The sequence below is a fragment of the Ciconia boyciana genome, chromosome 13, assembly GCF_034638445.1.
Source record: "Ciconia boyciana chromosome 13, ASM3463844v1, whole genome shotgun sequence".
Taxonomy (NCBI): Eukaryota; Metazoa; Chordata; class Aves; order Ciconiiformes; family Ciconiidae; genus Ciconia; species Ciconia boyciana.
The window spans coordinates 3,279,260-3,302,385 of record NC_132946.1 but is presented as its reverse complement, the minus strand read 5'-3'; the positions used below and the strand labels follow the sequence as shown (position 1 = coordinate 3,302,385).

At 42.5% G+C, this 23,126-nt stretch overlaps 1 protein-coding gene across 10 annotated transcripts; it reads left to right on the top strand.

Annotated features, from left to right (window-relative positions):
* Positions 1–5,688: 5,688 nt before the first annotated feature.
* On the top strand, positions 5,689–21,763 carry PRPSAP2 (phosphoribosyl pyrophosphate synthetase associated protein 2). Of its 10 annotated transcripts, none has more exons than XM_072878235.1 (13): positions 5,697–5,823; positions 7,184–7,273; positions 8,290–8,352; positions 9,026–9,176; positions 10,329–10,381; positions 10,501–10,567; positions 11,603–11,775; positions 12,765–12,880; positions 16,413–16,468; positions 18,855–19,003; positions 19,739–19,809; positions 20,524–20,670; positions 21,082–21,763. In XM_072878235.1, exons 4-13 carry the CDS (start codon positions 9,058–9,060, stop codon positions 21,238–21,240), a joined length of 1,110 nt encoding a protein of 369 aa, XP_072734336.1. In that variant the 5' UTR covers positions 5,697–5,823; positions 7,184–7,273; positions 8,290–8,352; positions 9,026–9,057; the 3' UTR covers positions 21,241–21,763. The 10 variants fall into 10 exon arrangements, with proteins under 10 accessions (XP_072734335.1, XP_072734328.1, XP_072734336.1 ...); XM_072878229.1 differs by having other exon boundaries at positions 8,290–8,409; XM_072878233.1 differs by lacking the exon at positions 7,184–7,273 and adding an exon at positions 6,948–7,029 and having other exon boundaries at positions 8,290–8,409.
* The last annotated feature ends 1,363 nt before the right edge of the window (positions 21,764–23,126 follow it).

Genomic DNA, 23,126 nt, shown 5'->3' with positions numbered 1-23,126 from the left:
AAAAGGGAAACATTTTTTCCAAAGGCATGCAAAGAATCCAAAGAGGTTGAACGACTCTTTTGGCAGCTGTGCCCCCCTCTGACGCAGCTTTGCTCTCAAGGCTCTTTCAGAGGCGATGGGATGGGTGGAACAGCCTGAACCCCCCAGTATTTGCAGTAATTGAGAAAGGCGCTGAACCCGCTGCCCCGCTGGCGTGAGGCCCTCATTGGTCCCGCGGAGGGGCCGATCCGACAGCCCCACTCATACAAACAGCGGGCTGGGACGGGCAGAGCCATTGGGGCGTGCGGGGTTCAGGCTGTGCGTGGGGGAGCCTCAGCTGAGAGAATAAGCAAGTTTTGATAGTCGGTATTTGGTATGAATTAGCAGACCAGGGTGAGCAGCCTGATGAGGTCATTAATACTTTGGTGTTGGGCAAGGTAAATACGGAATCACCAAAACATCTTGGTGAAGAGCTCAGAAAGACTTGGCAGGTGATTTTTGGTTAGAGGTTTTGTCACAGGCTGTGCCTTCTGAGTGCAGAAACTGCGCTGGCCAGAGCTGTGGTCCAGAGCTGCCCTCCAAGGAAGGTAGCAAGGGATGGTGATACTTTACTAGCCGGTGTAGATGGGAAGAATTATGTCATGGGGCCAGTTCAGGTGAGGGATGACAGACCTCTGAATGCTGAAAAGAGAACTGGCAGAATCCCATTACGGCCTGGTTGTGTCCTGCTCTGATTCAGTCACAGCCCTACGTGGCACTGGATCAGCGTTACAGGTTTGGTCAGACTAGGGTCTAGCAGGATGGTAAGATGTTCTTGCATCTTTAGTGCAAGAGACAATAACTGTGGTATTTTAATTATGCTGAGGGACAACCATAGTGTAACTGAATCTCGTGACACAGCTACTTCTGTAACGAAGACAGGATCTTAGATGAAGACCTATCAAGAATCTCAAGGAGGTAAAGCCTGGGGTGAATTGCAGCATGCAGTAGGTCCTCGACAGCCGTGAATTATTCCTGTGCCCGGCAGTTCTACACTGTTTTAGCAAGCACGTAGGTCAGGGATCTCAACAAGAGCTGTCTCTGCCTTGCTTTGGAGGAGAGAGTATAGCAGGTAACTGGAGATGTGCGAAGCTGCAGAGATATCAGGGAGGAAACCAGCCAAGGAGGATGTGGCAAGCGGTAGCTCAAGAGGAGAAGGTATTTTCTCCTTGGGACCTGGATGAGAGCATGGAAATAGAAACTGGGCTCAGAATAGTTAAGAGGAAAGAGGGAGGAAAGAGTGGGAGCTAAAACAGCCTTGAAAGTACCAGCAGCATGATGGTAGGTTCAAATGAATGGGAGGGAGGCTGCAGCAGGTGAGGAAGTTCTCACTAAGGAGAACTTAATGAGACAATAAAAGCCTCTGTGAAACCTAGCAGTCCCTATGCCTTTCCTCTGGTGAAACTTTCCTGGTGAGTAACATTTTTCAGTGTCCCACTCTTGAGCTTGGGGAATGGACTTGTTAGATAAGGTCAAGTAAAAGCGCATGGAGGTCTGACAGCAGAACCTCTTCTAGAGCTTGCTGAAATCAGGGAGGAAACAATATGGCAGGTTAGAGGACTGGTATTGGTAAAAAGTTTCTCTGGGAAGGGGAGATACTGGTAATCGTGTTAGTAAGTGGTGCAGGCCAAGCCTCACCCAGGTCTCCTCAGCCTTTCTTGGCGTAGCAGCTGGGTGAGGGTCCCACCCAGCATGGGAGTTAACCTGCTATCGCTGATCTAGGGTCGATCCTGATCAGCACCAAACTGGGAAGGGAACAGGGTGCTCTTTGCTGGTTGTGCTTTGGTCCTTCCCTGCACCTCTCCCAGCTTCTGCTTAGCTGTACGGGGCAGGGTTGGTACCAAATCTCTCTTTACACCCCCCAGTCTATCTCTGTGCAGCTCTGTATGCAAAGCACAGGATCTTTTCTTCTCTACCGAATTCTGCTTTAATTTGCAAGTACAGTGACCAGTGACTAACTCGAGCCCTTCCTGTATGTTCACTAAATGCCTGTACAGGGCATGAGGCGCGTGTGCTCTCTATAGAAGAGCTGTAGCTTAGTGCAATAAATGGCAAGTCACGCTAGGACCCAGTAGGTAGGACAGAGAGGAATGGGGTGTTTGGCACTAACTATGTAGCTGTTCACATTCCCTAAAATGACATGACTTCACTGTCCCATTACAACTGCTTTTGTCTAAAGGCAAATTGAAGGGCAAACCACATCTATAAACAGAAGGTGATGGATGTTAACTGGCTGTTACACAGACTTTTCAGGACAGAACTGCACACAAACACAGCAAAGCAAAGAGAATCTGCGAACAAAGCAAAAGGCGCTACTGCTGGTTCTTGTTTCAGGGTAATGTTTGTTCAAACCCTCGCCCTCTCATCCAGCTTGAGACACTTGTCTGTGCAGTGACCTGTTAAACGCTGGGTATTCCAACAAGCCTCTCATCTCTTTGTTTGAAGGCTGGTTGGAGATAACCCCGTGCTGAAGCTGATGCGGCAGATCTGTTAGTCATTGCAGACTGACCTGGAACTGACAGAGCGGTTAGAAACAGGAAAACAAACTGAACTCGGCGAGTCTTTCAGTCAAAGCTTCATGACTCAGGAGGAACAGGACTGTAATAAAATGAGTTGGTGCCTATTTCCTGCAGACGGCCAAGCCATGGCTCGGCAGTAATATTTGATAAAACAAGAAGAGAGGGCTATCTACTAACATAGCCCTTCACATAGATAAGTCGTGTTCTCTGCTCTGGGGCCTTTTTTAAGGCACTTTGGTTCCCAGATGTGGGGAATGCTGTTTTCCAGATCACTCCCAAGAAATGATAAAATTGCTCCTCCCTCCCTTGATTCAGAAATGCATTTATAGTTGCTTTGAGTTCTGCCTCCCTAGCTGGGTAATATCCAAGCCAGCCTCTTCTGGAAATCAGACACAGCCTCTCCCAAGGCAGTCAAGCTGAAGGCAGGGGAGGAGGGAGGTGGTGGCCTTGAGGCTGTGCTCAGTGCGGAGGTGCCTGTGCGCTGCAGAACCTCCCAGTGGGCTCAGCGGGGCTGGGTAGGGTAGAGGATGCTTTTGGGATGCCTCGTAGGACCAACCATTCACAGACCAAACCTATTCACAGGGCTCCATTAGGATCAAGTCAAAATGCTTCTTTGGTGTACCATGTCTGATAATTCTCGCTGTCAGGTAGTTTGGTAGGGGAGTTTTAACATCCACCTTTTTAAAAAAAAAAAAAAAAAACAACACCAAAAAAACCCCCAAAACAAACAAACAAAGCCAACCTGGCTGAGCAGTGATGGATGGAGCTCAGGAGACTGGATGACAGTAGCATTTGTCTTCTCTCAGGTGATGGATACAGGCTGTCGTCCAGCCAAGCACTGGATGAGCAGTGCCCTTCACCTTGGCTGGACTAGGTGTGGGGGTTTCTTTGCACATCTCTGCTTGCCAAGGGTTGCATCTGGATTAAGAACAACAAATCTCTGTGAGCCAGTATATTCACACCCAGCAGTTTTTCAGAATTCCTTAGGTGGCTGCTAATTGAATCGTCGTAAATGAAATAATACCCGGGTGCTCATTTTGGAGCAACTATTTGTTAAACTCTTAGCATTTGGATAGCATATTGTAAAATTAACAAATCCCTCTCCCCTGGGAGCTGAGATTTAAACTTACATTCCTCTGACCAGGAAAACAGAGGCGGGAAAGAAATTTATTTGCTCTAAGAAAACAAAGGCAGTAGCCTTATAAAAAGGATCAGAAGACAGAATCTTTCAGTTCCTGGTCCTGTGGTTTGCTCAAGCAATGTCAGGAATTTGGGGCAGCACGAATCAAATAGTCAGCAAATTCTGGGTGCCCTAGGGTATTGAAAAATGCTTCTGGGGAAGGCAGCTAATTGCATTATGGGTCACTGCTTCACCATGTGTTCTTTCTTGCTGTTCTGCCTTAAACTGCTCTGCCATACCAGCCTGGAGTGAAATCTTGCCATGAACACTGATGCTAAGAGAGAAATCTCTGCTGTCCTGCAAAGAGGCTAACAAAAAGCTCAAACTCCACTTCCCCTTTGTCCTAAAAGCCCCAAAAGAAAACAAAAAAAGAACCTACTAGGCTCAATGACCCTGAATCAACTGTGGAAGCACCAGCCTGTAAGCAGAAAAATACAGACTGAGAACGGTGGGGGTGGCGAGGTGTTAGGAGAGGGCTATTCTCTTACACCTAAGTGTAATTCGGAAGAGACTCTAGGAAAGGCAGAGGATCATTGCTGCATCTCTGTGAGGGTACAAACAGGTTAATGGCCTCTCTGCTCACATATTTCAAACAGATGTCTTTGCTTTGTGCGAGGACTGCAAGTGCTCTACATCTGGCAGCTGCTCAGCGGCTCCAGGTTAAATTGCTCTCCTTCCCCAACTCCGAGTCTGTTAAAAAAGCGAAAAAGGAGACAATTGATGAAGTCTTGGAATGCAAGAAGCGATAAGCAAATGTTGTGAAATACGGGGAAACACTGGCCCGTGAATATTTAAAATGGAAAATGCAGTTTGTAACGGCAGAAACAGCAGTTTCAAAATATGAATCTAAATGTTGTCCCTTTGCAGGCATGTTTGCTGAGCAGTCCTGGCAGCTGTGGCTTTTCTTCCTCCTTCATGGTAAGGCCAGTGCAGACAGAAGTATCTGCTGGGGTGCTCCACGCCTTGCTCCAATGCACCCCGCAGTCTAGAAATAATTAAAATTAATGTCTTTTTGTGAGAAAAGCCGTAGCAGAAAGTACCTGATTTGTACCTTTATGCTAAATGCTAAAATTCTGATCCATAAAGTGCTGCTGATCTTGGGCATACTGAAAAGCATAACTTAAAACAGCTTCTACCTACCCAGTTAGTGGGAAAACATGGTGCTTGTTTATTAACTTAGGAGGGGGGGGCCCTGGCAAGAGCTTTACCCTCTGGAGTCTGTGCAGGATGACTGTAAGTTTGTCGAAGCAGTGAAAGGACACAACTTTTGCATAGGTGCTATCCTGTGATAAAGCTGGGCTTTAAAGAGCCCAGCTAAAACCATGCCAAAATGATAAAGCTACAATCAGCGCCTTGCTGCAGATGTCAAATGCATCTTCATCCAGTTTAACCTATGTATGGTGCAAGGAGGGCCCTGAGTGGGGACTGTGGACAAATCACCAACAGTCTTGACAGTATAAAAGGAACTGAGAGTCCACTAATTGTCTGGGTTTTTTTCTCTCTTTCCAGAATAACTTATTTCTCTACAAACACTGCTGGTCTGATGGCGAAGGCCAGCCAGTACCCTGGCGCCCGGCGGGCATGGGGAGGACCCATCTGGGTCCCAGAGCAGCGCGGTGGCCGACCGTCCCTCTGACAGAGACGCAGGTGTGGAAGCTCTGAAACCTGTCACCTTGCGGACATCCGCTGGGTTATGCCGTACGGACTTTGCATCGGGGCTCTCGCAACCCTGGTGGGGACGTTACCCACCCATCGTGCTCTTTCTTTTTTTGGGGGAAAAGCTGAAATCCGGCGTTGGTACTGGGGTCCCCACAGTATCTCCCCGCTCCGGGTCCCTCCCAACATCGCGGGGGCGAGGGGGGGAAGATGGCGCCGGCGGCGGCTCCCCTCAGCGGCGTCGCGAGGCCGTGGCGGGAAAGGGGGCCGGGGGGGGCGTCGCCTCGCGCCCGCCCCTCGCGCGCCCTCCCTCCCCCTCCCTCCCTCGCGCGGCGCCGCCATCTTGCAAGCGGACAACCGGAGGGGCTGAGCTCCGCCGCTGCCCCTGCCTCTCCCCCTCCCCTCCGGCCGGGCTGCCTTCTCCCGGGGCCGGGGGGCCGGAGCCGGCAGGTAAGGCCTTCAGAAAGGGGCACGCCCGCCCGCTCAGCCCACTTCAGCCGGCTGTGTGAGGGCAGGACATCCCCTTCCCCAGTGTTCTCTCCCCTTCCCCACACAGGGTTCCGTCGCCCGAGGAAGGGGCTTCGTCGCCCTCCCCTCAGGGGCCCTGTGAGAGGGGGGCCCCTCTCCTGGGCCGCCCCTCTCCTCTGCGACCGGGGGCTCCTCGCCGTCCGCCAGCCCTGCAGGTGAAGGGGAGCGGCGTGTTCGCTCCCACGCTGGGAGCTGCGGCGTGCCCAGGCCTCTCCCCTGAGAGGCGGGAAGCGATCCTCAGGTACCCTGCGGTGCCTGGGTGGGCTTCCCCTCCCCGGGCGTGTGTAACCCACCTGGAGTAGCTGAAGGACTTGTAGGGAGGTGTGGGGTGAAAGGGTCGACCCTCTGCCGTTTAACCCAGGGGGATAGGTTAGTGTGGAGGGCCCTTCTGGGGCCGGGGAAATTGCCCGTGGGGAGATGGGTGAGAGGGTTCAGTTCCCGTCCAGCCCGTGGGAATCAATTCTCCAGTACCGTCGTTATCCCACACAGTTATTCCTGTCTCTGTTGCTTTCTGTGTGGACATGCTCAATTCGTGGTGTAAAGCCAGTGGGAGTAGAGTGTCATGTGTACCCACTCCATTAATGTTTGTGTTCATCATGATATGTCTGTGTAATTGTGTGCAGCCCAAAAGAAAGGGTCCGACTTTGTGGGCTGCAGCCTACTTTATGGTGTGTGTGTTCTCCCAAGTCTGGTGCAGGCTTGGAAGATTTGTCCACCTCAAGCCAGAGGGTTATGGTCCCACATACCCTTGTGGAGTCATGTCTTTACACATCTAATAAAGTTCTGTGAGCTTGTTGTCATCCCAGCATCTGTTTCAAGGTTGATACATCAATATTACTCTACAAATGCAACTCCCCCCCCTCCCCCGCCACACACACACTGTAGCCCACTTGTTGCTGCTGAAGTACATCCACAAGAAAGTCGTTGACCTATGGTTATGTGAAGAGCTATGTTCAGTGTTGCTTGTGAATATGTCAGTATCTTATTGTGGTGTAAAATGCACCCTGAACAATAATCAGGAACCAACAACTCTTGTCTTTCAGCAGATCTCTTAACTTCCATTTCCCTAACCCATGGAGTGAAGAAGGTAACACAATTGGAAAGAAACCCGTGTCTTCAAAACACTATGTGAATATTTTTAGTAACATTGAAAATTGTCTCTACCTTGTTCCCATCTAATCACACAAGCAGGGTGCTTTCAGGTGGTGTTCTGAGACCTAAAACTATTTCTAGTACATGCTCGCTTTGTTGGATTTAAGATGTGTCTTTAACACTGTTACAGATATTTGACGGATGATGGCCATTAGTTAACAGCTGGGAGTTACAGAGACTGTGCAGCAGAACAAAGGAAGAAACACTGGCTTAGAAATAGGTTTTTAATTCTCCTTAAATTGTTGGGTACTTAGTTTGGGAGGGATATAGTCAAGCTTTCGACTGGATGTCTGTAACCGTACTGCTTTCTAGGATTTTTTTTTTTATCTTCTTGTCTGAAAGCAAAGGCTGAAAGGGATGGGGTCTTGCTTTAGCAGTATAGGGGGGCATGCCAGGTTCTAGTAGAGTTGAAACATATAGGTGTTCAAATTCTGTTGCTGAAGTTGTTGCTACTTCTGCTCTCTTTTTGCACATCTTGAAAGTTTTGATGACAGGCAGGTTTTCATTCACAGCAGCTGAGCATAGCACAGCCTCTTCATGAAGAGATTTGTTGTTAGGAAGTTCCTGACTTCAGTTTGGCTCTTAACTGAGAATGAATCAGGTACAGTTTCTGTGACGAGGTCAGACTGAGCAAGAGTATGTCTAGTTGCAAAGGTGGGCTGAGTGAGTTTCTTCATAGAGCTAGCCAGCTGTTCCTGTAAGTATGAAAACTGTTGCTTTTCTTTTAGATGCTGTTTTGGAGTACTTAATAGTTGATATACCATCAGTTTTTTGTAACAGATTAGGTGTGACTATGTGATAATTACATTTCTCAGCAGGGAGATATTTACCAGGGAAGAAGTTATTGATTTATCCTAACTTCTGTTTACTTTGTTCTGAATTATGCCACTCGTATTTGATATTTTCAGTCTCCTACGTAATGCTGAAATGGATGACGAAGGATTGGACTATTTATACAGCAGAAGGGAAGCGCTGTAGCCTAGAATTTTTTGAGTTGAATGCTACTTACGATCTTTCAGTGGCTGCTGGTCGATGTGATTTTTTTTTTAATTTTTATTTTTATTTGAACAAAATGTTGTAGTAGAAGAAGTCATGAAAATGTGATGTTACAAAGAAGAATAAAAAGTGTCAAGATGGAATCCCATCAAATCCTTGGCAGGATTAGTAGTTTGTGCCTTTATTTGGGGAAAAAAATTGTATAGATTTCCTCTTGATATTTTTCTCCTGTTTTCACAGGAGAAATATTAGTATCAAAGAATGACAACAACTGCTTCACCAAGTGGATGCATTGTGCAAGAGGTCATTATTTACAGCTACCAACTTTATTGAACTCTTCCTTACCTTTCATCCTTATTTGTAAGTTTATAATTTGTTGCAAAGTGATGGAAAGATACGCAGCTATGGAAATAGACTCTTCTAGGCATTTTAGCAGAGCCAGGATCCAGGAGCTCTGTTTAGCTCAGTTTTATCTCTGACTGGCTTTGTGATCTTGAAGAAGTCAGTAAACGTTGCTCATTTCTGGAAAATGAACCAGACAAGCTGATGGAAAAGAGAATCTGTGTTACTAGATGATAGCCTGAGGAAAACATTTAAAAAAAGAAAAAAAAAAACAAGAAAAAACCTGTTGAAGTTAGGAGGTTGTCTAGGGGGATCTTTGAAGGCCTCCAGAGAAGCATTCTGGTGGAGGGTATGTAAAGCTTGGGGGCAGGAGAAGGAAGGCAAGGCCGGCTGAAGCCCTGTTCTTTGTGCCATCGTGTTAGGTATGCTGAGCGAGGTTGGTAAACGGTATGGCTTGTGGGTCACAACGTACCGTAAGGATATATTCCTGGTACTATTAAAGTGGTGATAACAAATATTAAGGATGCTGGAAAATACAGGCTTATGGGAAACTCTTCACTTTCTAAACAGAGAAAGTTTGGGGGTTTTTTTGTTCTTAACATTGTGGTTTTAACAGACCTTTGATCTCTTGCAGTCTTTTAGAAGTGAAAAAACAACTTAGGTTTGATGTTTTGTGTGCCATCAACTGAAATTGGGGCCATCATGAATATAACCAAGGGTGGACTGGTGCTGTTTTCAGCTAATTCCAATTCATCATGCATGGAACTATCAAAGAGAATTGCTGAGTAAGTAAAATCCTGCAGGGCAGCTTAGGGTCTTGGTGTTACTATGATGGGACTTATTTTACTGAAGACGGATCTCTCTGTTTAAGCAAAGTTATGTAGGAAAGTTGCCACGCTTTGCAAGAATGTCTAGTGTACTGTATTGCACAGGGTATTTCAACAGATCAATAACAAAGAAAACAACTTGTGTTTAAATTGTTCGGTGGCAGGTTGTGATTGGCTGCAGTATGTTGTAGAGAACATGTGGGAAAATTAATGTTTGGATAGTGTTAAATAATCGTGGCGGAAGTTTTTATCATTTTCTCATTCTCCTTGTAGCAGGGTTTTCTTAGATGGCAAAGGTGCATCCATCCTGCTCACTGTATATTTTAGATGGGGACATTTGTTTAGCTTTAAACGCGTGAATAGCTTCAGCAGAACTTTTATGACTTAAGGAAATTTTTACCATGCTACTATAGCAGCATTAAGATGCATAACTTTACCAGGAGTATTGCACATGATGGTTTTCTTCCTGAGGCTTATGTACCCAAAGTTAGACTGAGATAGGAGGAGAAAGGAGAGTGCAAAGGAACTGAAGGTATGCATTGCAAAGACTTGGGCATAAGTGCATAGCATACCCGGTTGTCTCATCTTTTTTTTTTTAGTGATGGGGATTTGTGCTGATACTGAAGTGGAATAGACATAGCAGACGTTAGTCTTCCATTATTCATCGAATAGAGCTCGCTAGTATTTCCAATTCACCCTAGATTGACATTTTTTCTATAGGGAAGAATGCTTTAAAAGTAGTCTTTTAAACATTGTGCATATTTATGTTGCCATGTGTATATACATATATAATGTATATAGAATTATATATTAAAAATTAGAAATTGTTACCTAATTTAGTAATCGAGCATTATTTTTTTCTGTTGTTCGTTCTTCTGAGCTTGACTTGAAAATGAGTTCAGCTTAGCCTGCAGTGCAGCTTCTGGAAATTGTAGATGCTTTGTTAAGAGATTTTCACCATAATTACTGGTTTCATGGCTTGGAGTTTTCTTGGTTTTCTCCTGTGAAATACAGCTTTTTCAGTAACTGTTGCATTGTATGGGCTTTGCATTTGTTTTGTCCTTCATTTTCCCATACTGACTTCTGTTTTTCTTTTTTCTGCTCCTGCAGGCGCTTAGGAGTTGAGATGGGGAAGGTTCAGGTTTATCAAGAGCCAAACAGAGGTGAGCATTTAATTGGCAAAACTGGAATCTTACCTATGACGTGTGTGTGTTGGCTACCCTTTTCTTAGACTCTGTTGAGTTTTGCTATTGCAAATATTACATATTTCTCTTCTTGGCAGAAACAAGAGTGCAGATTCAGGAGTCTGTGAGAGGAAAGGATGTATTTATCATCCAAACAGTTTCAAAGTGAGTAACTCTTTAAAGACACTCTCCTAGCGCTTTGACGTGGACTGTCCATAAGAATGCTTCTGTTTTAATTTTTCTTTGCATTTTATGTCTATGATACATTATAATAAGCTTACATTAACTAGATAGAGGCTTCTCTTTGTGGATTTTTTGTTGCTACTGTTTTGGGGGTTTTTTTGATATGTGCACAAAGAAGACTTCACCATAAGCTAACCTCTGTTACTTTCATTTTCAGTGAATATGTCAATGAAACGTTCCCCTCGGTCTCTACATTCTTTTGCAAGTGCATTCTTTTGCTTATGTCATTCTCTTTAAATTCTTCCCTTTTCAGCTACCCCATCTCCAGCACTGTTACAAAGCTCTAAATGTAGGAGGAGCATTTCCTAGGCAATGTATACCGTGATTCAGAAAACAACTTTTTTTTTTTTTAAATGTGAAAAGAAGTTTACAGATCCTAAGACGTTTTTTCTAATGGTAACAGAAACAGAAAGTCTCTGAGTTCATGACCAGTTCTCATCTAAAAAAAAATCTTCTCAATGTTTTCATTTATGACAGAAAATAGATGGCAATTGTTAAATATTTAGCCTGCTGTTGGCTTGAATGATAAAGGAATCTGTTATAAAGTCTGAAACTTTTTTTAAAAACAAGAAAAGCTTATCTGTGTTGGAAAAATATATCTATTTTGTTTTGTGCACAGTAGAAGGAGATGTTGGAGATAAATTATGGACTACTTTGTTATCGCAATATGCTGTGTTACTAAAAGCCTGAAAGTGGTATAACAAAAACTGCTGAATTGCCCAAAATAGCCAAGTCAAAAAAAGAAAAAAAAAAAAAAGTGTAGTTCTAGTGAAGAATTAAAATGCTGGGTCCAGGGCACTTGCTGTCCTGAGGTGCACAGCTGGATTCTTAGTGAAGATCGCTCAGTCACCATACTCTCTTTTACCCCGGAGTGAAATCCCTGGAGAGGGTATAGATATTGTGTTGAATACAGAATTTTTATGCACGAGATACAGAACTAGATGCTTCTTGTTCCAGGGATGTGAATACTACGATCATGGAACTCCTAATCATGGTGTATGCCTGTAAAACCTCCTGTGCCAAAAGCATTATTGGAGTGATTCCTTACTTCCCATACAGCAAACAGTGCAAGATGAGGAAAAGGGGCTCCATTGTCTCTAAATTACTGGCTTCAATGATGTGCAAAGCTGGTAAGAATGCAGGTTATTATGAAATAATCAGGGCAATGGGGGCTCCTGCTGTCAGCTTTCAGGTTTGGAGAGGTCTGTGCACAAGTTGGGATTCTGTTTAAAAATAACTGCCAGGTTTTTTGTGAGTTTAAAACCCACATAGAAAGGAGAATGTAATTAGAAATGTTTCCAAATGATGAGTTCATAAAAAAACCAAACTTGTAACAGCCATTTTACATTGTGTCCTACTGAGCTGGCAAAATGAGTCTGCTGGACTCCGCTGCTTTGGGCCATGGTGTCTGTCTCATAATGCTGTTCTTTGCCTTTCCAACACTCTTGAACAGTTGTGCTTTGTCATTTCTGTCTTGTTTTTTACCTGTTGGATGAATGCGCTTTGTATCTGTCCTTTACATTTGAGATGATGTGGGAGATTGAGATTATTCATTTTCACAGCCTTCAACACGTTTTCTTTCCTGCTCCTTTCCTTTTGCTCCTGTCCCTGGGAAAAACAGGCAGCTACAGTGAACACAATGTGATCTGGTTTCTTATTTTGAGAGAAGTGTTTTGATGATAAGGATTTGGGCCCATTTTTCAGGAGTTCAGAACTCTAATGTTAGCTGTGCTGGGGTCTTGCTATGTGGCATAGCGCAATTTATCTTATTAGTGCTTCCATGTTGTCACATGTCAAATGGAGAAGGATCTTACCTGCCTCAGTGTGGCACTACTGAGTCAGTTATGTAGTGTGTTCTGAGGTTCTTTTAAAAAAAAAAAAAAAGGACACTAGAAATCTCGAAACATGATAATGGCAGTGTACTTAGGAGGGACATAGTTAATATGCTGCATACTTTCACTAAGTATAGTAGCATTGTTCTAATGCAGCTTAGAGATTTTGTTCTGGACAAACTTAAGTGAAACTTCCTAGAGAAATAAAGAGTGTGTCTGTTGTTGTCTCTTACTTTTCTTGATGTGCTTCTCCGTATGTCTTTTTTTTTTTTTTTTTTTTTTTAAAGGACTAACTCATCTTATTACCATGGATTTACATCAGAAGGAAATACAGGGCTTCTTCAATATTCCAGTTGATAACTTGAGAGCATCTCCATTTTTACTACAGTACATCCAAGAAGAGGTGAGAAAGGCCTGCTATTACAGTTGCTTTTTAAAGTTATTTTTTGTCATGTCTTGAGGCTTCTGAAACCAATTCCTCTGAAAAGACTAACTCTTCAAACAGAGTTTTAAAGGGGGAAAGGTCATGTTGGGGCATTTGGTTCTTTTCTTCCCCACAGGCTTAAGTTTTTTGCTTTTATGAAGAGCTGGCATTTTCTTATCCGTGCAGTGATGCTGTTCTGTCTTCTTTAATATATTCCCTGAACTAATATTACAAAAAATGAGGATTTTCTTGCTCTTGGTATCCTCTTCCTTTCCTGCTTCCAGTTTCCTTCACATTTATAGGATGGACTGCTTGCGTAGGTGTAATTTATATTGCATTATGAAAACACTTTGGAAGTTAAGTTGTAAACTGAGAGAGCCTGTCGACCATAGTCTGAAAGTAAGAACAGATGACCTCTTGTGTGGAAATCTTCACGTGCTGTTTGTTCAGCATGTCTTGACTTGAGGAGCTTAACTTCTGATGTTCTGTGCGTCCATTTCTCCATCTTATTTTTATAAGTGCTTTGAGAAGTGCTGCTGGTAGATTCATATATACAAATTGTGCAAATGATAATTGTAGGTATGAGATGCATATTATGCCTCTGAGTAATGATAATTTGGAATAAAGCAAATGCTTTCTTCCTGGCGAGAGAAAAGGTTGAGCTCACTCTTACTTTTGAATCTGAGCTATTTCTTTTTATAGAGATATGAATGCCTCAAAAAAAAAACAACCCCAAAACCAACACAAACCCAAAATCAAACCAACATGATTTTGTCATGACAGTGTTAAAATCTGTTTGGGGAATCAGTTACCATTTGAATTTATCATTATAATTTCATTTGGTAATAGAGTCAAAGAGGATGACAGAACAAAACTCCAGGCTCTGGCTTTGCCACAGTCATTCCTCTTGTATACCAGGAGAGAAGTATTGCACATTGTAAGCACTTCAAAAGTTAAAAAAAGAAAAAAAGTGGAAAACCAAACATGCAGATACAAGACAGGTTGTGCCTTTTATATGTTGCTTGAACATATGGATTATGGTTGATAACAAGATCAGGTTCCTGGTTTAGTCTTGAAGCACATTTTCACACCTGAGCTCTTAATGGTTTACAAAGAATTGTTGAGTCTGGCGCTGCTGTGCTGTCTAACAAATGAACGTTTGTAAAGATCTGCTGAAATATGTGTCAAGAGGTCTTGAAAGATACTTTCAGTTTTTCATTTCTTCACTACTCTACTTGTCCATGAGATGACTTGCTAAAACTGAGGTTGACTGAATGTATCTGATCACGTGGGATCCGTATTGGCAGCTATCTTCACCAGCCAGGTCATACACAGTATCTTTTCTTCAAAGTTTCATCCAGTGCTGCTCAGGAAGAATTTAGTATTCGTCTCAAGTTCACGGTGGCAGCAGCTTGCTGCATATCCTGCACTGTGAATGCCAAAGCATGAAAAATACTTCAAATGGGAGTTGTGATAGGATATGTTGAATAGCATGAAATAGAGTCCAGCTTGATAAGAATGGAGGTCACTTAAAAAGCATTTAACTGAAAGTTAAGAGGGTGAGGGCTTGTAGTTGTTCCCTGTCAGGAATTGATGCATAGGTGTGAAGAGAATTACATGGTATTCTGGGATGAAGACAGCCCAATCCGTGAAATTTATGTGGTATGAAAATAATCTGGTGATTTTCCTTTGTATGCTTAGCAAATGTTCAATACTTAGTGTCTTCTCTCTTTCCTGTGCGTACATGTTAATCTTAGAGTGACGTAGCTCTTTGTTTCAAGGAGTTGTTGATGTCTTCCTATCTTTTGGAGGACATTTCTGGCTTTCTGACTTCCTTTTTAAAGAGCTGAGAACAAATTTGATAATTTGGCAGGGGAAAAATGAGGCAATGATGTCTGAACCAGATCAAAGCCTTTATTATGTCAAGTGACAGGCCCTGCCTTGTCCATACCTTCCATCATGTTAATCTTTGTAGCCTGTTGTATAACTAATTGTTTGTAAAAGGAAAGAACATGCTAAATTCCCAGTATTATAGGTGGAGTTAGTAGCACTGCGGATTATTAACGTTGCCTGACACGTCCTCAGAAAAGCTCTTGTTTTCAGTTGGTTAGGCCTATGCCCATATTCAGAACTTTTTTTTTTTCTTTCCCATGCCTATTTCAAGTAGAGTGCTTTTCAAAATATTCAGCCAGTGTGGTTTGTATGTTTGAGGATAAGATTGTGGAAGAACTTACCTTGCTTGTGTTTGAAAAAACCTGAGTATTTCTATGCTCTGGAAATGGTAATTGACATCTGACAGCCAGGCGATGAACTGCATGTCAGGGTATCGTCCCCCCAAATTTGTGAAATTACAACTGTAATAGATCAGTTTGCAGGTATTTAGTAAAGAGTCTTCTGTCCCTTAACACTGGGATTCTGAGGATTGGATCTGCTCTCTAGGATTTTGCTTGCTATTGCAGCTGAGAGTGGCTGTGGACTATCGTTGTGGCAACTGATAGAAGGACAGACAGGTTCTCTGTATGCTGCGCTCTGTGGCAGACAGATCGTCCCAGGGCAGCACAGTGAAGGAAAATGCTGAGTTTGCAAGGAAGGGGGTAAGATGAGATATTAGAGGGAGTGCAGATTGCTGTTGGAAAGGAGGACTGGAAGTGCGAATGGTGGAATGCTCGAGAAGTTATGGACAAGGAAAGACTAGTCTGATCTGGAGTCACTGTTTGCAGGGAAAATGGAGACTAGGATAAGAAACTTCTGAGAGATGGGGACTAAAATGCTGGCTAAATAGAGGGAAGGAGTCTGGAGTGAAAAGCCAGTATGAGAATGGGGCAGGGCAGGGGCAGCAAACTTTGGAGTAGATTGTGCTTGTGAAGACTGACTGAAGTACCCATGGCCTCAAAATGAAAACCAGACTTCTTGGCCTTGCCACTTTGCTGCTGTCGGCGTTTGCAGCAGCATCCTCTAGTGCTGACCTGCGTAGCAGACAGTTTGCAGCAATATCAGATCAGTGCAGTGAATGTGGAATTTTTATCCCTTTTGATGGTCTGTATAAAGAATCAGAATGGTGTGATGGAGAGGCGTTACTTTTTTTGATATACTCTGAAAAACAATAGGAAATAGATGAAATGCTGTGTTTTCAAGTGATTAAAGACTGCCATGTGCACACACAGGACAAGTTAACAGGAAACTTTAATTTTGATGGTTTCCTGTTTCTTTTAACACTTGTCCTTGTAGCCCTGATGTTCTTCTGAAGCAGTTACTTTTGTGTAATCTGTAATACAACATGGTGTTTATGAAAGGTACAGTTTTAAGTTAATATCTGAATTTTCTAAATACCTGTTTTTACTGAGCTGTGAACTCTGATCATGTACCATGGATTCTTGAGGTTGCTTTCTTATGTTAGGTAAAATGTTCGATGCTTAAAATTCTTCTGGCAAAATAAAGTTCTCTGATTCTTACTGAGTTTAAATTTGTCTAAAGATATGAAGTAGACATTGCTATCTGTTATTTACTACAGATACCAGACTACAGGAATGCTGTAATTGTGGCCAAATCACCTGCGTCTGCAAAGAGGTGGGTAAGATCTGCTCTCTTGTGTTAGAGCAGGAAATCTCTATTGTGATTTTGTTCGTAGGATCAAGTGAAGGACAGATACCCAATAATTAGAAGATGCAGCCTTCAAATCCCTCCCAGTTCTACTTTGTCAGATGTGTAGTTTTTACATCATTGCTATAATCATAATAAATCTAAGGAGAGTAAAAAGCAAACAAACAAAAGGATGAGGTAAATCAATACAGTGCTTAGGACAAAGAAGGTATTTAATCATATTATATTTGTGCATTTACATTATACATTTCCTGCTGTAAATGAAGAAAAATGGCTCAAGTATAACGCCATTAATCCAAAGTGATTGCTTAACATGGTCATAACTTAGAACATGGTTGATCAGATCCTAAATACAGATGGCTTACCATCCAGTATGGTGAAACAGGATTTGACATTTGAGATGATTTTGATTGTGAAGTCCTTGTTGGCTGAACGACTGTTCTTAATCCATGAAGCTTTTTGGTTGACTATTCCTAAACTCTTTGGAATTATGCTGCTCTCAGCAGGTGGTGTAAGAGTTGGACAATGGTTTAAGAGATACTGTATTTGCTGTGGTGACAAACTAATAATTTGTTGAAAAGTTACCTAGACTTTCATGCCAAGGAATCATGATACTCTTTATAAGAAAGGTTTTTTGTTATTTTATATAGCAAATCAGAAATGCTTTAATTTGTAGAAGTACAGCGAAGGAAACAACTTTTGTCATCTTTGTTTTCCAGCAGTACTTTTTATGTGATTTCTTTTGTTTTGGCCAGTTATGTTACATTTGCTTGTCTTGGACCGTCCCTTTTACTTGGTGTCAGTATTGCCTCTTGGGAGTAGGCAGACATTTGTTGAAGCATTTTCATGCTCATCAAGTAATTGTGCGTGCCAGCAAGTAGTCTACACATACCTTTAACTGATCGGACAGATAAGTTGCACACGTAACCGATTTGTGTAGGAGAGGATCCCGGAGCTGTATTGTTTAGCTTCTTCATATATACATGTGAGCATTTAAGAGCAGTATTTGAGGAGGTACATTGTATTTGGAAAAGGGTGATTGAATGCTTCAGCCTAATCAAGGAGAACACTTTTCAGATGAATGTCTACTTGTGGAAGAGAACCTTTGCTTGATGAAGTTCAGAATGTCTCTGTGGTTTCTGAGCTCACTGGAAAATTAATAAATCATTTTACTGTTACTTTGAACTTTATTCAGTTTAATATTGCATTTTAAAGTAATTACGGTTTCGTTGATAGGATTATGCCTTCTAAGTCATAACTCTTAACGTTTGGAATAATAATTTATCTGTAGTTAACTACTTGAAAAAATATCCTAACTGTATGATAACCACAGGGCAGAAGATTTTTCATTTTTAATTAACTGAGCATCACGATGGGAAAATTATTCTCTGGACTTTGCGTTGTTTGGATAGTGAAACAAGGCTTAAGCGTAAAGGAGGTGATTCAGGCCACAGGTCTTAAATGCTAATGTTAGAACAAAGTGACTCACTCTGGACGTGCCAGTCTCACTTTGACCAGAAGGAGACTAGATCACTGGCTTAGGCTAGATACCGCACTCTTGGGTGTGCAAGGTAAGGTGGGGTGAATCTGCTAATTTTTACTTGCTGCTTCCAGCATCTGGGGTACAAGTGCTGTGTGAGAAATTCCTATTTTCCTGACTCTCTGCTTTCCTCACTCCCCCAGCTAACCTTACACTTCTTTACATAACTGTCTCATTGTAGTTGCAGAAATACTGCATGGTGAAGGAACTTCTTGTAATCTTGTAAAAATCCAGGCTGTTTAACTTTGAGGAGTGGTTTGTCAGGCAAAATGATCGTCTGGATTCTTTTTTCTCTAGGATGTCTAAGGTTATGTGTCAGAAGGTCAGGGATATTGTCTTTATTTAGTGCACATCTTGCTAAAAATAAATAGGTGAACACTTGTTTTCTGTTTTCATGTGAATATTCTTTTTCCTATTAAGTGTAGACAATCCAGACATCTAGGCTGTTCTCGATTACTGTTGGATGAGACCTGCTAAAGCATGGGATCTCAAGAATGCTGAAGGCTAGGAAATGTGTTTTTGACTGTTGGGCAAAACAGAAGGCAGTTGTCAGAATTGCGTGACTTGCAGCATTTATCCTGCTGCTTCAAGGCCAGTGTGGGTGCTTTCAAGGATGTTCTGACTCTCACAAGCCTGGTGAAAACAAGACACTAAGGGGCAAGTGGTTTCTTCTATGTGTTTTCCTAAAATGTTAGGATCATTCAGTTTTTTCCTCTGAAACGTTAGAAATAAAATGGAAATAGATTAGGATTGTGTGTAAGTGAATTATTTTAAATGTAACGTATTTCTATTTTTTTAACCCTTTCCCTACAGGGCACAGTCATTTGCTGAGCGCTTACGGTTGGGAATTGCTGTGATTCATGGGGAAGCTCAAGATGCTGAGTCTGACATGGTGGATGGTCGACACTCACCTCCTACAGCCAAAAATGTAGCTGCTATTCATCCCAGTTTGGAGATACCCAGTAAGTAAGTTTGTGTGTGAAAGTGTTCACCTATTGTTTTTTGTGGGTTTGGGGGATGGGGCTGGCAGCGATGAACCATCAGGAAGGAGTGGTTCTTATAAAAACAGTAGGGGGGGAAAAGATTCCTTTTTGATGCTCTTTGTCCATGGTATTAGTGCCAGGCTGTACATCAGGTCTGTCCCCTGTGTAGGAGGGGCTGTGTCATTACAGGTAGTCAGAAGAGCCCCTGGCAGAGGTGCCCCAGTTTTTTGCCATTTACCTTTTCTGTTGGAATGTTTCTGGGGGACAGAGCTAATAAGCTGAGCTGATGCTGGGTTTGAGCGTAGCTTTATGTCATGGGCCTTGACAGAGTAACCTTGCTGAATGTGGATTTGATCTATAGCTGCACCAGCAAAACTTCATTGTGTAAACCTGGGCTTGGATCTCAGTAGGGTGATTGAACTGGTTGTGTCTGCAAGCCACTCTATTCTCTGTACTAAAATTAAGAATTAATTGAACGGGTTAAGAATTTGGGTGTAAATGAATGTAGTTAATACTTTGGCTAAACTTAAAAAAAATCATTTATGTATTAAAGTCCTGCTGTTTTTTCCCAGTAATGCTGTGATGGTTGAAATAGTTCTCTCTGTAACAATGGTGACCCACGCAAAGCAGGCATTTCCACACTTGAAGTAAATTATATAAACTTTCTCTTTTTTTCTCCTTTCTACCCCTCTGAAAAAATTTGCCATTAATCAGTGCTGATTCCCAAGGAAAAACCACCCATCACAGTTGTTGGAGATGTAGGAGGAAGAATAGCTATCATTGTGGTAAGTAAGATGCCATAGCTTTTGAGAAATTGTATTAAATATGTTAAAGTTGCAGCAATCAAGTAGATTTTCTGCTGTATCAGCAACTAAACTTTGGTTGATGGTGGGCTTTTGCTACTGCACTTCTTATACTGCGAGGCAGTATTCTGCACACTTACTGAAGGTGACGGTGTGAACTATGAAGTGATCCGTGCTGAAAAGCAGCATTTGGACCTTGTTTCTATGAACAGGCCAGAAATTTCTGTTTAAGTGCTTGCCTCTGAAGGTGAGGAGTTTCAGGTGGTGCTTATACATCAGATGAGGGCAAAATCACCACAGTTCTATTCCGTGAGTTTAGAAATGCCGGTGAAGTATATATGAAGTCTTACGGTTTCTCTAAAGCCGAGTGTAATCTCTGGGCTTTTAATGAAAAAGGTCAATTTTCTGTTAGTTTGGTTTTTGAATGAGTGTCAGTTGTCTCGGCTTTTCCCCTCTTTCCCTCATGGAGCGATCCCTCTGCCCCTTGATGCTGCAGTAGTTTTAGACGCTGCTTTTCCGCTCTTTTGCACTTACCATCTAGCTCAGGTGTCTGAAGAACAGCATCAATAAAAACGTCCATTTTGCGTTGGCTGTAAACTGTTACACTTGAAAAAGACGTAAGGTCAGTCTGGGCGTGCTGTGTTGATCTGCCTGAGGACATGGTGAATCTTCACTGACTTGATCGTATTTTGACAGGATGACATTATAGATGACGTTGACAGCTTTCTTGCTGCAGCCGAGACCCTCAAGGAAAGGGGGGCTTACAAGATCTTTGTAATGGCCACTCATGGCCTGCTGTCTTCAGATGCTCCCAGGCTGATAGAAGAATCTGCAATTGATGAAGTAAGTGTGGATTCTGAATTTCTGATCAAATGGTTTTGGGATTTTTAAGCAAGCCATTTTCTCCTGACTTGATTATTAAAATATACTGGCGTTAAGAATTTATCTGGGAGGTTCTTGGGTTCAGTCTTTCTTACCATGGAATTGTATACTGGAATATTAGCATCTACGCGTGCTTACACTATCGCAGTGGGAAATGAGGGAAGTAGTGCGAAGAGGGACTGCCAGTATTAGCAGACTCTTCCCTTCAGTGTGGGGGATATTTTTGTACCTTCCTTTGGACCTGTGTGGCAGAATGAAAGGGAGGAAGGACAGTGCCATTAGTATCCATGGACATTGCCTTTTGTAGTTCTAATATGGGAGGTGGAAAACATAAGGGAGCTACATCTTTCTGATCGTTTTTTCTTTCTGTAGGTGGTTGTTACAAACACAATTCCACATGAAATCCAAAAACTCCAGTGCCCTAAAATCAAGACTGTGGATATCAGCATGATCCTCTCGGAAGCCATTCGCAGGATCCATAATGGGGAGTCCATGTCGTACCTTTTCAGAAATATAGGACTGGATGATTAATGCTTTTTACTGTAAAGGAAAACCCCGGGCCAAACTGGAAGCGAACAGATAATGAGCTGTGAAGCATCATGCTTACCTTAATATTTCTATTGAGCCACTTTTTGTTTTCTCTTGGTTTAAGTATCAAGGTAGAACAGTTTTTAAGAGCTATTTTTTTCTTTGCAGGGGTTTTTTTTTTGGGGGGGGGGCAGGTGGGGAATAAACATTTTACAAAAAAACTGTTCTAGTTGCTTTTAGGTTAGTTGCACTATATACATGATGGAAAAAACCCACAAAACACTTGAGGCAAGCATTTGGCTTCTAAATTAAGCATTCCTTTTCCAAAGCTGCTTGCTACAAGTGCTTTAAAAGATAATAAAATGAAGTGACTGTATAATATTTGCATTTTAAAAGCCAAAAAGGTTGTACTGTTGTATGCAGTTAAGTGATTTTGTAGGAGTGCTTTTATAGAAAAGCATATGAAATATGCACCTGTATTTATTTTCTGCAACAAAGAATAAAGACTTGTTTTGTGTGAGCTTTCTAAAAATGTTCAAGTACTAGTCACTTGTCTCCTAAAGTGTGTCCCCCTAAAAATGATTTGCAGGTATTACGTGACTGAGAGAAATCAAGAAGTGAATTGATTCTTTTGTGCTAATGTGTGACTTTGGAATATGAACAGGATTCAGGCTTCTTGGCAGTAAGGAGAATAACATGCATTTTGCTTTTTGTTACAGTGAAACACCTGCAGCCGAGGCGAGAGGCTGCTTTTCCCTCCTGTTGATAACTCATTGTCATTTTTCAGCCTGTGTTCTGCTGAGCAGTCTTGTAAGATGCAAAATACAACCTTTCACCATCCGCTTGCAGGTGCTATCACAAACGTTTTTAGATTGGTTGTAATTTGGCGGTCACAGTGCACTTCCAGTGTGCTGCTTTGCTTCAGGGAACGTGGGAGGGAGTGAAATCTACGGCTGGATGTCAAGGAACAACAGGGACATGGGAATATTGTGGGAGGCAGAGGTTCCAGCTGGTAAAATCCGAATTGGCTCATCACAGGTCAGAGGTCTGTAGCCTGGCCTGAATGTATGGATGAGCTAAAAAATATGGCCATAGCGCAGAGCTTAACTTGTTCAGGTTGGTTTTTCCATCCTTAGGTACACGTGTGTGGAATGGCTGGCTAGCTGCCATGCTGGGAGCTTCCAGTCTTGGAGACTTGAAGTTCCTGGCCTGTTGCAGAGAAAACGGTGGTGGAATTAATGAGCATTTAGGGATTGTTTGGTCTAATCTCTCTCAATCAGAATGTCCTGCAAATGAGTATAAAACTTTTGGCATGTCAAAAACCAGAAGTGAAAATTAACCTTTGTTGACACCTTTTCTCTCTACTCGAGACAAACTTCCAAGGGCTTTGGAAGGTTGATTTGCTTTTAAGGATAAAACCCGTTTTTTTTTCCTTCCCTTGTCTGTCTTGGCACAGCGCTGGGAATGATGGAGGCCTGGACTGTGGCTAGAAGGCCTAGATATTGCTAAAAGATCTACAGTACTTAATCTTGTTGGTGTGTTCAGCAAGTCAGATGGCGATTTTATTTAAGCAGCTGCCCATTGCGGTTCAGATAATGCTGTTCTTCACTCTGTGAGCTTATTTTGCACAAGATTATTCTGTTTGATTTTTGCAGTCCTGTCCAGAGAGGTACGTTCTGTCTCTATGAAACGACAAAATGCAAGGCTGTACCTGGTTGTTCTTTAATGACAGTAGGTTATTAAACAGTTCAGCGATGTTAATAGATACACAGAGCTGACGTATTAACGCGTACATGTACTTTGAATGTGTTAATGCAGGTTAAATTCCAGTTGCGCTTGGGTGCCTCAGCGGCTATTTCAAAGAGAGGAGAAATAGTCTGACCTGTCTC

Bases quoted from the DNA above. Each gene is read 5' to 3' on its own strand.
- PRPSAP2 (XM_072878234.1), top strand. From the start codon at position 9,058: ATGTTTTGTGTGCCATCAACTGAAATTGGGGCCATCATGAATATAACC. The intron at 10,382-10,500 runs GTGAGCATTTAA...TCTTCTTGGCAG, and splicing joins TTATCAAGAGCCAAACAGAG to AAACAAGAGTGCAGATTCAG. The intron at 11,776-12,764 runs GTAAGAATGCAG...TTTTTTTTAAAG, and splicing joins TTCAATGATGTGCAAAGCTG to GACTAACTCATCTTATTACC.